At 50.2% G+C, this 16297-nt stretch overlaps 1 protein-coding gene across 2 annotated transcripts in view; it reads left to right on the top strand.

Moving 5' to 3' along the window:
• AGPAT4 (1-acylglycerol-3-phosphate O-acyltransferase 4) overlaps nt 1-16297 on the top strand; it is a 142567-nt gene that overhangs the window by 123813 nt on the left and 2457 nt on the right. For both annotated transcript variants that reach the window (XM_008574603.1, XM_008574602.1), the window contains exons 4-8: nt 4456-4617; nt 4988-5141; nt 8559-8661; nt 11651-11726; nt 15412-15610. In XM_008574603.1, the coding sequence (XP_008572825.1) occupies nt 4456-4617; nt 4988-5141; nt 8559-8661; nt 11651-11726; nt 15412-15610 (694 nt within the window). The remainder of the gene's footprint in view (nt 1-4455; nt 4618-4987; nt 5142-8558; nt 8662-11650; nt 11727-15411; nt 15611-16297) is intronic.

The raw sequence follows: 16297 nt of genomic DNA, 5'->3' as shown, positions 1-16297 counted from the left end.
CTGACTTCCAGACTCATGGGACTGACTGTTTCACTGAGTGAGTGACTAGGGGAGCCTCATGATTGGCTGCTTGACCAGACCGACTGTCTCTCTCTGTCTCTGTCTCTCTGTCTCTGTCTCTGTCTCTCTCACATACACACACACACACACACACACACACACACACACACACTCGGACACTCGGAAAGCTTGGCAAACTTTCAACCATAGAATGTGACGTGGCAACAGTGACCCCACAGCAGCTAAGAAATGGCCATTTAGTCACCGCAGCCTTGCAGTTATGGATCACTCTGTACTGTCTATGAACATCTTCCATTTTCTAGACACGCTTGTATCTATATGCATCTGTTGATGAATCTAACTCATCAGTAAATCCTGTCAAATCTAGCTTCAAAATAAATCCAGAATCAATGACATTGGTATATTTTCTTGTACATCCTCTCTTAAAGCTGTTGCCATCCACACATAGAAACCTTTGACCTGGGAGACTCAGGATATTTATAGCTTATGTTCCCTGGGGGCCTGTAGGCATATTTTAGTACTAGTTTCTAGGCTCTCAGCCATGAATGAGTTAATTCGTAAATCTCAGGCACAGTGGCTATTGAGTAGTGCTGAAATAAATGTAACCAATGGTTATGACTGTATTGTATTACTAAAGCATGGTTTAGAAAATGGATTGAATGACAAGGGACATCAGTGGCTGCACTTGCTCTGTGATGACAGTAATAGCTACACGTCATTGAACACCTGTGTCAGGGTCTCACCTCTGTGCATTTGTATACGTTTCCACACATTATTCATCTTTACAGGAATACTACCAGATAAGTACTTGGAGTATTTTCCTCGTAATATAGCTGGGAAAGTTGAAGCTCAGGAAGGTAAAGCATCTTACCTGAAGTCACACAGCTGGGCCATGGTAGAGCCTGGTTAAAACCAGGACTGTCTGACTCCATGGAGTTCTGCCAAGGGAAGAAAATCGGGTGAAGTGTCTTCAACTTGGAAGGCAAAAGTTTCTACCTTAATATTTTAATTCATTTCTTACTAGATGTAATCAACATCAAGACCTAGGCCTATTCATAATGTCCAGAACTTTAAGGCTGGAAGATGTGCGAATTCAATAGAAAGACAGAACTGTCTCCTTTGTTCCTTTCGATCATCGAGAACAAACACTTTCTGATGCAGAGCCTCACTTACGTTCCTGAAGCAAACGGTGAAACGTGCTGTCAACTGCTTCTTAAGAGTGGCATTATTAGAGAGACACTATAAGATATTTTTCTAATAAAAAACAGAAAAATTGAACACAATAAAAATCACTTATGGGCCGGCCCTGTGGCACACTGCTACAGTGCGCCGCTTGGGAGTGTGGTGGCGCTCCCGCCGAGGGTTCGGATCCCACATACAGACCGGTTCCCGCTCACTGGCTGAGTGAGGGGCGGGTGCAGCACCGAGGGTTGCGATCCCGTTGCCGGTCCCAGTCCGGTACGGGTGCGACACTGAGGGTTGTGGTCCGTTGCCGGACACGAAAAAAGACAAAAAGGAAAAAAAAAAATCACTTATAATCTGGCCATCCAGCAACAACTACTGTCATTTTTCTCTGCTTTACTTTTTTCATAGTTATAACCATGCTACAGACCCAGCTTTGATTCCTGATGTTTTAAAATTTTAGCATTACACAGTAAGCATTTTCCCAGCCATTAAATTTTCATGGAAAAAAATTTTAGTAGTTCTAAATCAGGGGTTGAAAAACTTTGACTGTAGTGAGCTGGACAGTGAATATTTTAGGCTCTGTGGACCACAACTGTTCAACTCCTGCATCACAACCTGAGAGCAGCCATAGACTATGTGAGTGCGCGAGAGCAGCTATGTGCCAATAAAACTTTATTTACAAGAGCAGCTGGCAGAGCAGATCTGGTCTGAGGACCGTAATTTGCTACCTATGGTATTCTATATTGTGTGATATGTAGTCCAAATTATAACCCATGCAGCGGCATTTACACGGTTTGCAGTGATCTAGCAGTGATGGAAGTTCAGACTCTTAAGGTCAGCACCTTTGGGTCTACACCTGGAGACCCACGTCACTGTCACAGTTGCCATTTCCTTTTAGTAGCAGATCATCAAAGGCCAACCATTGAGACATACCTGGGTCTCGGTGGCTCGAACCATTAACAGGAGATGCTCGTCTGAGGACGTTTCCCCACCAGACAGCCGGGACATTCGGCGTCACAGACTGCTGTTTCAGAGTCTAGGATCCCCCTCATGGCCGTAGAAAGTCATCTTCTATAACTCCTTCATATTGCCCCAAATTATTTTTGGAATGAGTTCAGGTATTTATGTAATTTTAAGAAATAATCTTAACCTACCAGGAACATAAGTTTAGTTCATTGGTGAAGATTTTTTCTGTGGTGTGTTTTGTTTGCATCTAAAGGCTGTAAGCAGGGAGAGGACAGAAACAAAGGGAGGTGGGGAACACGGAGGACGTCCCTGGCTGACAGGAGGAGCAGGGAGAGAGGGGACCTCCCACAGCCTGAAATGCACGTGGGCACACCCATCCTCCCATGGGAGGGCGGCGGTCTGGAGGGCAGTTTGCTTTCATGCTGTCGAGTGGCAGGAATTCCCTTCTCATTCACAGCAGGAGAAAGCGGGACCATCCCAGGAGCCGGGGAGATTAGTTCACCCCGTTAGGACTCTCAAGTAACCCCACGCTGAAGAGCTGAATATGGGAAGGAGTTTAACAGCAGCAGGACTGAGGCTCGGGGCAGCGCTTCTCCAGGCTCGGGCCCTAGATGCGAAGTGCAGAAGCGCCACACCTGCAGCGGCAGTGGCCCTGAGGATACTGGGTTATCCCGAAAGACAGCGGGGCTGCAGCCAGAGGCCTCCGGGGTGGGTGCCGCAGCACCGGTGGTCTGAGAGCTGCCATGGGATGGTCGAAACTGTGACACGCTCACGTGTTGGATGGGCCAGGCCTCTTGGCCATCTTTCTTTTCACCAGTGAGCAAAGGCTTCCCAGGAGCCTCACCACGTGCACACCCCTCGAAAGGCCTGTGAGTCACACTGGCCAGCCCTGGGCCACACACCCACCCTGGGGCTGGTGACCAGCCAGGGGATATGGGCTGGGATTTGTCACTCATGGTCATCCCCCAGGCCCAGAAGAGGGTCACCTGTCCCTGAGTGTGTTGCCCTCAGAACAACATGGAGAGTCTGTGAAGGGAAGAGGAGGACGATGGCTGTGGGGCAGGCGACGCTTGGCATCGGGGACGGGGCCTCCTTATTCGTTAACTTGCTGTTACCAGCCACGTGTTTCAGGGCAAGTTACTTCACGTCTCTGAGCCTCAGTTTGATTATCTGTAAAATGGGGTACCTGTTCCTATGGGTCTAGAATTAGAGTTTATACAAAGTGTACGGCCGTGGGCCTGGCACATGGTCAGCGCTTTCTAACCCATGCGGTCCCAGTGCACCGGGCAGGGCTTCAGGGTTTGCCTAGGCTCTCTTGCAGAGATTTTCATGTTGGGTTTGTGTGAAAGCAAAAACAAAGCCCAACAAAAAATGGAGATGCTAAACTTGACAGGTCTTTTTCTTCCCTGCATGGGGGAAGAAGCTGTTGCTTTTTAAAGCAACCTTTCTTGGCTCTGTGTGATGGGGCAGGGGCATGGCTTATTGTCCCTGTGCTGGGCCACGTGAAGCTTCGGCCCTTCTTGCTCCGGGCATCTTAGTTTAGGGCCATCACCACACAGTCGTCCCCAGGAGATCAGAGAAGGCTGCCGACTGTCCACATCACTGACTCGGTCACCCGTCCCGTTCATCGAGGAGCATCTTGGCCAAATCCAAAATTAAGGGTGGATAAAAACAGAATCCAAATCCACTTGAGGAAAAGCTGTTCCTCTGTCTCCCATGCCCCCTGCAGCCCTCTGAAGCACTGGCATAGCCTGGGCACAACTGGCTAGGAGCTCACACCAAGCAGCCCCCAGGGACCCTGGAGAAGTCTGAGAGTCCCCAGGGTGTCCCACCAGTTGGTCAGCCAAACTGCTGCCCCTGAGCCAGCTTTGGAAGGTCCCCGGCAGCCACTCAAGCTGAGGGCTGAATGAGACGACAGTAAAGAGTTGCACAAATCAGCTGTTACACAACGGCAGGAGGGCTTAGTGAGCGCAAGCGAGGACGGTCACCTGGACGCCCTCAGGATGGTGATTGGAGCATCTTCAAGACCCTTAACCCCCTCCCCTGGTAGCCTGGTGCCCTCCCAGACTCCTATCCTCTCTGGAAAGCAGGTGTTCCTTGCCTCCTGCCCACCATGATGGCAGAGTCAGCAGGACCTGACCTCTAGCTGACACTGTAGGGAGGGCTCCCGGGTCCACGGCTGTGACTTCACTGTGTTCTGGAACCATCCCCTGAGGCCTGTGGTGTGGGAGATGACTCCCATCTCTCTTTCACAGACACCCTGTGCTCCCCCCTCTGTTTCAGGGCTCCAAAGTCCTGGCCAAGAAGGAGCTGGCTTACGTCCCCATCATTGGCTGGATGTGGTACTTCACGGAGATGGTCTTCTGCACACGCAAGTGGGAGCAAGATCGCAAGACAGTCGCCACGAGCCTGCTGCACCTCCGAGATTACCCTGAGAAGTACCTTGTACGTAGGCACCAGAGCAGCGTCACTCTAATGACTTCTGCAGGGCTGTGTGAGGCCACGGGAGAGGGTGTGACCACGGGGCTGTGTGTAACCTTGGGACCCCATGTAACTATGACCATAGGACCCTGTGTGACCATGGAGCTGCGTCTAACCTTGGGACCCTGTGTATGTGTGACCACAGGACCGTATGTGACTGGGGGGCTGCATGTAACCTTGGAATGATGTGTGACTGTGTGTGACCGCAGGACCCTGCGTGGACCCAGTACTGCATGTAACCTTGGGACCCTGTGTGACCACAAGTGACCACAGGACCCTGTGTGACCCCATGTGGCCCCAGGGATGCCTGTGACTGCAGCCTTCTGCTTTCCAGTTCCTGATCCACTGTGAGGGCACACGGTTCACGGAGAAGAAGCACCAGATCAGCATGCAGGTGGCCCAAGCCAAGGGGCTGCCCAGCCTCAAGCACCACCTGCTGCCGCGCACCAAGGGCTTCGGTGTCACCGTGAGGAGTTTGAGAAATGTAGGTAAGGAAGATCAGGTGTCCCTGCGGTCCCCCCTCCATGAGGAGCATAAGCCCAGCAGCTCTCTGATAGGCAGTGCTCCCCAGCGGACATGTGGCTAGTAGTTCGGAGCTGCTGCTAGATTAGGTTCTCCAAGGGGATTCAGACCGAGAACAAACGACGCGTGCGCACCTGGCTGGGCCTGGTCCAGGTGTGTCCTGGCCCACACCGCCCTCTGCTGCTCGGCAGCGGTACTGCGGCCGTGCGGAAGGTGCTGGATCCCGCAGGGCGCAGCTGGGTGCACCTGCCCCACGCCGGCAGGCGCCGGGGAGCCCAGTTGGGTCTTTGGGGCATTTCCAGCCCATGCTGGCCTCAGCTGACTGCAGCTGAGGAACTCTGCCCTGTGGTCTGTCACAGCTGCCCTCTGCGTTTGCGGCCCTCGGTTACTGTAGGTCAGAAGAAGAAAACAGCAGCGAGACCTTGCCTCCGGCCGCCGCTCACCCTTCTCTCCTCTCCCCGGCAGCCGCCCAGTCCCCGCTGCCCTGGCCGTCCGGGCGCACGGCCTCCCCGGCCTCCCTTCTCTCCGCCTCCGGAGCCGACGGACGAGGGGCCCCGAGCTCTTCCCTGGGCCTGCCTCGGGGATTTAGCGGGGACAGTGCGGGTGTGGACAGGCTGGTTGTCGGGGAGTTCCGTGACCCCAGCCCCACCCTGCCTCCTGCAGCGACCTCCACAGCCACGGGTGATGAGTCTGTACCTTTAACAAGTCCCCAAGCGACCCATCCATTTCCGGAGCTGCAGCGAGGGTTTAAGACCCCCCGAGTCGGTGCCCCCTGCCCCGCCCCTGCAGACCCAGGCCCTGACACCAGCCCTGCTCCTTTCTGGTGGCAGCGGGAGCCGGATCCAGGATACGGATGTCCCCTTCGTGTCCCGCCCAGACCCTGGTCCTGCCGACTGACTGGTTTCTTCTCACCCAAACGCTTCCCTCGCTGACTTCCTGCCACTTCGCCCAGTCACTCATGTCCCAGTGTCCCCCCTCAGTCCTCCCGGGGCCCTGCAACCAGCTGCCCCCCTTAGGGAGAGGAGAGAGAAGCAGGTTCTGGAGTCTCAGCAGCCTCCTCCTCCACCCCTGCCTCCTGAGGGCCGACTAGTGTCACAGGCGGCGCTAGGTGCCTGCACGTCTGTCTCGCTCTGGATTCAACCCCAGGGCCAGAACCCGCCTGCTCCCTGCCACCCCTGCCTCTATCCCTGATCCCAAGTAAGCAAGGCCCCCTCCCCCCCTCGCACATCCCCCCTCCACCCCGCAGACACACACTGCTCATGTTCCGCACTGCCCAGCAGGGTCAGTAGTGTGGGCTCTCCGATCGGGAGGCCTGGCATTGAATCCTCTTTCCTCTGCTGACCAGCTGTGTGGCCCTGGGCAAGTGACCTTACCTCTCTGATCCTGTCTGCACATCGGTAAAACCTGTTAGGGTGCAAGGAGGATTCAGTGAGAAAACATGTATAAAAGACTCAGCATCATGTCTGGCAAATAATAAACACCTAATGAAAGGCTGGCTATTGTTAAGAGCCACCTGCCGACCCCTGCCCATCTCACCTTCCCCCGTGGTGGGGGCGCCCCTTCCAGTTCCGCTTCTCCCCGTCCTCATCCATCCCCTCTGGCTTTGACCAGTGAGACTTCCTGACTGAATGTGGCCTACAGGCCACAGCGGACAAGGTGGCGGCTCTGTGCTGCGGTCCATGGAGAGGTCAGCGCCGTGCCCAGGAAGAGTGACAGCTGCACACGTACAGGTTGTGTTCCTTATGCCAGCAGTGTAGGCACTTTGCCTGTGAGCATGTCCTCTCCAGGACCCAGTGAAGGCTTCTTTTTCTTTTTACTTTTGGTTCACAGATAAGGAAGTTTGGGCTCAGAGAAGTTAAGGAGCCTGTCCAAAGTGACACAGCCCATACATGGCGAGCTGGGGCAGGCAGGTGCTCCCGGTCATTCTGGTGGGCTTTGCAGTTAGAGTCAGGCCCAGCTCTATCATTCAAGACACTTCTCTTGGGCTTTTCCTCTGGAAAATGAGGGAATTTTGCAAATCACTGGTTTTAGGCTGCTCTTCCTGTCCTTGTTTAGCCAGAGCAACCCTACTTCTGCTGCCTGCAGGGAGTCCCCGTGTGAGAGCGGGTCTCAGGAGAGGAAGTTTGAAAGCCACTGAACTCGGGGCCCTGCCCCCAGGCACGCCTGCAGGCCATCGGGACGGACCCCTGCCCACTGGCAAAGACAAAGGCCCTGCAGACCCCACATGGCGGTCGGGCAGCAAGTAGGAAAAAATGGATGGCAACTTTCATACTGTTTTTTGAATCTTGGTTCTTCATATTCCCAACCAGACCGAATCCCTTTCTGCTCGTCTTAGCATTCTCCACTCCTTTATTAAGTCATTGCGCGTATTTACTGCTCTGTATAGAGCCTGACACCTTACTGAGAGCTCTACACACGTGCAATGACTACATATTGAGCACAATATACTGGGCCCTGCAGTAAGTGCCTGTCATCTGTCATGTGGGCAGCCATGTGACGGAGACCCCAAGAGTCCCTTCTCCAGGAGGCCTAGGCTCGAGGAGTGGGGGGTGGTGAATAGCCTGTCCTGTGCACCTTTGGGAAAAGGTGGTGCTGGGATTCCCACCCAGCCCGACCCCAGAGGCCTGTCCTTTCTACCGTCCAGTCCTGTCTCACACCCAGAGGCTGTTTCCACTAGCAGTTTCTGTATCCATCCCCTCACTCGTGTGTGCACACATTCCTCCACCCTTCGATCCGATCAGCACTTACTGAGTTCAGGCCAGGTCCCATGAACTTTGACATGACTTCCAACACACTGACAGGCAATCTCACCGTTGGGTAGACTCGTTAAAATCACATATAGTTCTTGTTTCCCAGCCATGTTCCAACTAACTATAATTTAATTCCTTAAGGAGTTTCCAGTCAGTATCTTATCCTGCTTTTATAGTGATCTTATTTTTCTAGGGTAAAAACGCTCATAGAATGGTTATGCTGCTGTAGCTTAGACACATCCTTACATAGTATACTTTGCAGCAATTTATCCTACCATCCATATTTATTTAAATATTGGCATTGTTCGGCTGTGCATATGAGAATGTTGCAAATCACTGTCGTGGTATATCTGGATTTGACATGGCACTACTGCTTTAAAATCGATCTGACCTCAGTAATGACTCTGTTTTCTATTACTAAGTCATAGTGGGATTTTCTGATTGTAAAAGATGATACATGTTCGATGTAGAACATCTGGACCATATAGAAAAAGCACAAAAAAGAAACCTGTAATTGCATCATTCCTAGATAACCAGTTAAGATTTGATTATTGTCTTCCAATGTGTGTATCTACGAAACAAAATTGGGTTCACACGCTATATACTGCTTTGTATTTGTTTTATTTTTTATAGTTTCAGCTGTATATGACTGTACACTCAATTTCAGAAATAACGAAAATCCAACACTGCTGGGAGTCCTAAACGGAAAGAAATACCATGCAGACATGTATGTTAGGTAAGTTGGCTGTTTCCTTCCCAGAAAAAGAGTGCCCATTTCAAAGTATATAAATCCCAAATAACCTAGAGACCTTCTTCCAGGGATATCTGGTTAACATCTTCTTATCTGCAGTCTGTTTTGCATTGCACTTGGTTACAGTCTGGATTTACATTATGAACTCAAGAGATGCAGCCTCTATTGTGAATCAGCTAGTGAGGCCTCCTCTCCTCCCAGCTACTTCTTAATCCTCTATTATCAGCTTTCTTATCACAGAACTCAGGCTGGACAAGGGGAAGACCATACTTTACATAATCATTGAGGTTGAGTGTGATGAGATTATTTTACTGACCCCTTTTCTTGGAAACTCGATCTGCTATGTAGAAATACAGATACATGTTTATAAGGAGGTCTAGAAGTGCATGGAGAACATTTTTGCAGTATTTCCCTTCTGTGTTATTATTCCAGGCTATTGATGGTTTTATTGAAAACACTTCCAGAAGATATTAGACTGTTCTCTTCACCTGTTTACTGACTACAGACAGGGTCTAACACCAGTCCTCCAGAATGCCACCAGGATCAGTGGGAAACAGACTTAAAAGATGCTGCAGGTGGTACCACCCGGTGATTGGTGCATTAAAACCCATTGTGACATGGCTCAGGGATGGCATTGGTTTCTTACACTGTAGGTCATCTTCCCTGAAGGCTAACCAGGGAAATCTGAAATGCCCACTCTTAGAGAACTAGTCAAATGAGATAAGGAGACCTCCCAGGAGTAAAGTGAGCTTTTCTCCCCCAAGTAACTTTGACACTTGGCAGGAGCTCCACTTAGTGGCCAGCAGGGCTCAAGTTATTTGGGGAAACTCCAAACAGTGTGTAAGGTTATTTTACCTGCCCAAGGCCATTTATCTGCTAACTGCAACTCTTTGAAACATATGCAGGAATCAGGGCTCACACAGCCAAAACATGAAACTGTCAAGTTCACTCTCCTGGCCTCAGAGGAAGATTATTATTTATGCTACTCAGTACACATCTTTTCTTATTGTAGCTGCCCGCTAAAAATGCTTGAAGCATTTTCCTGTACATACTTATACCACAATAGAAAGTACCAAAGCATCAAAGGCAATGTCAAATATGTCATTGAAAAGAATAAAATTGCCTAAATTCCCACTACCCAAATAAAGAAATAGTATGAAGCCTTTAGAGAGATGGTTTCCAACCACAGCAGATCAGAAAGAGAAAAAAAAAAAATGGGGTATTTGTGGAAGTATATGTAAAGACAGAAAAGGTGAAAGAATTATTTCCAGAGGGGTTTACGGGGTAAGTTTTAATTATGTGAAAAACGTACCTCTGTACAAGGCGGCCTCTGAAAGGAAGCCATTATTCTAATGGTGGTGACTCATTATAATCTGTTATCAGATGAAACCCATGGTTACTCTCTTAACAGGCTATAGTGTGACAGATACATTCTAAAGAGGTATCTTCTTACCAAGATGTTCCTGGGGCTCATTATAATCTGTTATCAGATGAAACCCATGGTTACTCTCTGAACAGGCTATAGTGTGACAGATACATTCTAAAGAGGTATCTTCTTACCAAGATGTTCCTGGGCCACAAAAGGCAGTAAAATAACCCATGAAAAATCATGACAGATGTGGACATGGGCAAAATCAGGTGTAATGAGCATTCCTTGAAACCACAAGAGCCAGCAAGCTGAGAACAAGTGGAAATACAGTACATAAGGAACAGGGAACGTGGCAAAGGGACTTTCCCCCTTGTTCAGGATGGCTGTTTGCAAACGGATGAGGCCTAAGCCCCGGCTAGTACCAGCCCCCAGAGCCACTCTGAGTCCCTGAGCTCTGCTGTAAAGCAACTCAGGGGCCCCTGTCTGAGCCCCAGAACTTGGGGAAGATAACCTGTTCTCTCCCATCCCGGGGAAACTTTAGTTCCCCAACATCTACATCCTTCAATCTGACAAAACCCTGATAGAAGGTTTGCCTCAATGCTGCCCAAGCGGCCGGAGGTATTTGATGGGAGGTACTTTGCCATTACCAGTAAGTAGTTGCCTGGCTGGAGAAATCACTAGCGCCTCAATGCTGCCCAAGCGGCCGGAGGTATCATTTGATGGGAGGTACTTTGCCATTACCAGTAAGTAGTTGCCTGGCTGGAGAAATCACTAGCATGTTATCACCTATACGGAGAGTCTGCCTATTTGCATTGTCTCACGTAGAAACGTAGGCAGTGCTGCCCTCTGTGACAGAGGCGGATATCAGGTTTTAGGCACCTTTCTGTGAAGTGGGAGGGAAGACGGAATGAGGCAGGTGTCCTCTCTCCTGACAGTGTCTCCACATATCATGGAACCCTTGGTTGTTCCTGCACAGGCCATGATTGCATTTTGGCCTATATTTTCCAAATATGGATGTGGAATTTCCCCTTGTTCTATCAGCTGAATTCTCTCCTCATGTCTGTATTAGTCCCTTTCTGTTGCTTATAACAGAAATACCTGAAACTGGGTAATTTATTAAAAAAATATATATATTTATTGCTAATAGTTTCAGGGGCTGGGAAATCCAAAGCCCAGGGAACACATCTTGTGAGGGCCTTGGTGGCAGTGGTGACTCTACAGCAATGCAGGGTATTACATGGCAGATGGCTGGGGAAGAGAGGAAGCTAAGCTTCTCAGTTACTCTCCTTTTAAAGCCATCAGAACCACACCCATTACTCCATGAATGGATCAATTCATTCAAGAGAACACAGTCCTCACAATCTAATCACCTCTTTAAGGCCCCACCTTTCAATTATCATAATAGGATTTCCCACCCTCTTAACACTGTCACGGTGGGGATTAAGTTTCAAGAAGCTTTGGGGGACACTCAATCCACAGCAACCTCCTCATTAATTAGATAAAATTGGATAAAAGCCCAAAATAGCAAGCATTGTTATTTTGAAAGTGTACATTGGGGCATCTGGGGTTGGCTTCCTCCTGGCTAGCTGCTCTCTGCCTTTGCAGGCGGATTCCACTGGAAGACATCCCAGAAGATGAGGACAAGTGTTCAGCCTGGCTCCACAAACTCTACCAGGAGAAGGTCAGTGCATTGAGGCGACAGCCGTCCACTTCACATGGGCTGGAGAGTGGTGGCTAGCCCTGTTCCACTGGATGTGATCTCAGAGCACCAGTGACTAATGATCCTGGAGCTGATGCTCTACTCGGCAATAGGGAAAAGAACACAGCAAAAAAATAATTTATTTTGGTGGCTGGCCGGTAAAGGAATCTGAACCCTTGAATTTGGTGTTATCATCACTGTGCTCTATCCATAACTGGCCAGTCCTCAAAATATTTTAATGGGGCTGGGGCTTCACAAAAAGATGAAACCATTTTATATTGTAGTGAACCAAAAAGGAGGTAATGTCCCCAACAGCCCGTGACCCCATTTTCCTGCCTCTGGTGCTAAGGCACAATATTCTTGTGGGGTGGGTGTTCTCTTTAGCAATGAATGTTGTCTTGACTGCTTCTAGATGAACAATTTGGTTGCCAGTCTCATCTCAAAACATCACTGGAATAAGCACGAAGGAGCCGTTTGGGGATCACCATGGCCTTGACAGGGTTCAGACCTTCTGTGGTGCCCCCACCCTATTCCTGCCCATGGCCCATTTCCTAGGGCCCCCTACTTGCTCTTTCCTTCCTCCCAGCAGGGCCTTAGCTTGCAATGGTTTCTCTCCACCAAAGACATACGCAGTGAAGGGGACATCTAATCATTATTGCCCTAAATACTCGATCTTATGGAAGGAGAAAAGTTTCACTTCCTCCTGGTGAGGAAGGCATTTTTATGCCCAGGTCTCACCAGCCAGTACACTTATTTCTGGTTCATCGTGCATTTTAAATCCAAACAAGTCATTACCTGGAATCAAATATATTCTGTAGGATTCTGATTTCCTTTTCCTCAAATTCCACAAATACAGGCTGGCTGACACTTGCTCTTTCTCTCCATTCCTCAAGGGAAGATAATCACCCAGGACTTTTTGGGACCCTCTCTACAGCTGAATAAAAATTTTAACCCTACCCTTGAGCAGGTGTTAGGATTTTGGTTCCAAATCCAAATTTCAGCCCAAAAGACTTGTCATCAGATTAAGTAGAGAAGCTCTTAGAAATATGCACAGTTTTTGGAATCAAGATCCTGATACTCTTTTTTCTGATACCTTTAAATCGTCACTGCACAAAGCTGACCATTTAGGTCTTCTCTTCTATATGGATTATGGGCATAGCTGTCCGGTCTCTTCCTACAAATCCACAAATTGCTAATAGTAAATATGGACTAGTTTACCTTGTCACCAGTGCATGGAATTGTGAACATTCCTGGGCCCCCTCCTCAGTGATTGTGACTCAGTAGGTGGAACCTTGCAATGTGGACTTCTAGGAAGCTGCTTCTGACACAGGTGGTCTGAGGCCTGAAGCTTTTTAACAAGACTCCAACTGATTGAAGTTTTGTGCTGATACACATCTGTGCCCCAACAGAGAAACACAAAACGATATGAATTCGTTCCCGCTGGTTCCATGCAGGAGGCAGTATTTTCCTTGTGCTGCTTTCTGGTTTAATCGTTGAGGCAATATAAAAAATGTGGCTTTTAGCAAAAAGAAAAGTGTGCTAAGAAAAGGCTTAAGAAATGAATCCTTTTGTAAAGAGCCACACAAACAAATTTACAACAAATGTGGCCCCAAAAGCCATCTTAACAAAGGAGATTTTTCTGGATGGCTCATACATTCCTGTCTCCCAGCAGGAAAACGGTGGTCATTGTGCAACTGAAATAAGGACACTGTTCCTTCCCTTGACTTCTTCCTCTAAACTACACATGCATTTAATGGCGGTCAACTTGGTAGATGACCGAAATGACCATGTAGGCCAAAGCTCTTGTGCTACTGATGAGGAAACTAAGCCCCAGTCTTCTGGCTCGTTGATCAAAGCCAGGTGCAGGAGGGCAGGCCCTTCCTTTATGCCGGGCAGCTCTGGAATGACAGCTCGGTTCTGAAGTCAGGCTGTCTATGGGTGGGCCTTTTCCCCCTTCAGGACTATCGCTGACCAGGAAGTGCAGGTGGGCATAGTCCCTCCAAGCCGAATGTCAAATAGATATAACGGGACCTTTTGCGCCATGGTATCAATTCTGTGTCAGCCCTTTTTCAGGAGCCTAGCTCTGGGGCTTTACACGCCAAAAATCCAGGTGCCCACCAGCCTTGTCAAAGTGGGATTCCACTTTAATCATCACCTTTTTGGATGTATGACACGTGTTGAAAGACAATTCTGTTGACTTTGACCTTGGGATTTTAGGGCAGCTGTTCTCATACTGTTCAATTTCATGGATAAAGTTTCTGCAAAATGTGGTAGGAAATGGTAGGCAGCCGGCATTTTCTTCTGTCCAAGCAAGGGCATAAATAAGAAACCCACCATCCACCACTGACATTTTAACACCCTCTAAAACAGGAAGGGCATCGTCTCTGAAATCAGTCATCCTTTCAGTTAAACCAATTTGGGTTTATGAAAAACGCACAGTATTTCTTACAGGTCAGCATTTGCGACCTCCTGCTGGTTGAGGGTGTGGGCACAGTCTCCCCTGGGACAGTAGCAGTTCCCAAATGAACTTGGCCTGGGGCTGAACCCATAATCCCAGAACCACCTTTCTGGGGAGGTCACAGTGACCATCATCGTTTCTCAATCATGTGGGTTCAGCAGGTTCTAACTTTTTAAAAAATTTTTTTTTATTTTGTCAATATACAATGTAGTTGATTATTATGTCCCATCACCGAAACCTCCCTCCCTCCTCCCTCTCCCCCCTCCCACCCAAGTGTGTCCCCTCCATTTACTTAGGTTCTAACTTTTCATTTACAACTTATAGTACTGTCCTGGGTTGTGATTTGAAGTGTGCTGAAGGGACTAGAAATCAACCATTAATGGTGAAAGAAAGTGACATTCAGAATTGTCTAGTGGGTGCAAGGTGTCCATGGAGGCCAAGGTCAGAGCAGCTGTGTGGGGTGCAGGTCTGGGGGTGTGGGGGCCTATTTATCTTTAAACCTGTCTTAGTAGTCACTTACAATAATCACTTGATCCTGAGAAGGAAGGAGGGTTGAGAGAGAATGTCACCTGGGGTACCGTCACCTCCCGGGAGCAACATTCCTGCAGACCCCACAGTGCTATCATCCATGCAGCTTGAAGCACGGCCCCCAGGAAGCTCCACAGTGGCAGATAGGGTGGTGGCTGGTGGCCGGGGAGCCTTGTGAGACCGACATGTACCTGTGTGTTGAGAGGCCAGAACGACAGTGTGGTGTGTGCCCTGCATGAGCTCGTGGGCTTTCCCGGCTCCTCCCTGATCGTGGGTCAGGTTTCTGTCCCCGTTCTACAGGGCCAGCATCGGTGCAGGATTCCAGTTCCTTCTCCTGCCAGCCTGTTCAGGAGGCAGCCCCACCCATGTGATGGAGCAGGACCTGTCCTCAGGTGTAGGCTCCTGGCCACCGGCAGGGAAGGCCCAGCCTGGGCCAGCCTGTGGCCAGAGCGCCAGCTCCTCCCTCCCGCCTCATGACAGAGCTGCACTGTTCTGCCTCTCCACATGTCCCTGTAGGAAGGGGCCACCGAGGGCAGTACCGAGAAGACACAGAGGCCTGCAGAGCCCTTCCCGTCAGGTGACACAGACCCCCAGTTCTGAGCTTCCCTAGGGAGCAGGGCCTCAGCAGGGACCTGCCTGCGGCCCAGTGTCCTGTCTGAGGTCCCCTTCTCTGTCCCCCAGGACGCCTTTCAGGAGGAGTACTACAGGACAGGCACCTTCCCCGAGACCCCCCTGGTGCCCCCGCGGCGGCCCTGGACCCTGGTGAACTGGCTGTTCTGGGCCTCGCTGCTGCTATACCCCTTCTTCCAGTTCCTGGTCAGCATGGTGAGCAGCGGCTCCTCCCTGACGCTGGCCAGCTTCGTCCTCGTCTTCTTCGTGGGTAAGTGGGGGCAGGAGGCACAGGACGGGCTGTTCCATATGGGCCGAGGCACCTTATGGGGAGAAGACGCTGCCTGACAGTTTACAGGGAAAACCGCTTTCAGGACAAGTGTTCAGAGACCCCCAGAAGCCCACCTGGAAGGAGGTTCAGGGCCTCCTGCCCTGTCAGCTGGTGGTAGATGCGGACCGCTCTGCTCAGGATCATCATTGCCTCTTCTCCTGAGAAAGCCACACATGGCATCTATGGGCATGAACAGGTGGCTTCTCCTTGAAAGCAGCTGGGTGCCCCCGTGGGGAGGCTGGCGTGCTCCTCCCTGCTCACCAGGTGGCCTGACATCGAGTGGAGATGCCCGTACCTGCATCTTTTCACTGATCCACTGGCTTTATTTGACCAGTGTGTTTAAACAGTTGCTGTTCCCTCTTCGCACCAAGGCTCTGTGCACACTGCCACTTGTTTCTGAGGTGGGGCAGCCGTGGCACGGTACCTGTTTCCTGCCCTGCGCACAGGGGACCTGTGCTCCCTGAGGCTGAGAGACTGGGGGAGTGTCCCCGTGAGAGTACCCATTGTCTCCCCGGGGCTGGATAGCCTGGCCTCTCCCAAGGCTCTGAGAGACTGGGGGAGTGTCCCCGTGAGAGTACCCATTGTCTCCCCGGGGCTGGATAGCCTGGCCAGGGTCTACCCTGCTTT

This window comes from Galeopterus variegatus, unplaced genomic scaffold (genome assembly GCF_000696425.1).
Source record: "Galeopterus variegatus unplaced genomic scaffold, G_variegatus-3.0.2 Scaffold1072, whole genome shotgun sequence".
NCBI lineage: Eukaryota > Metazoa > Chordata > Mammalia > Dermoptera > Cynocephalidae > Galeopterus > Galeopterus variegatus.
This window is presented reverse-complemented; position numbering and strand designations above follow the sequence as displayed.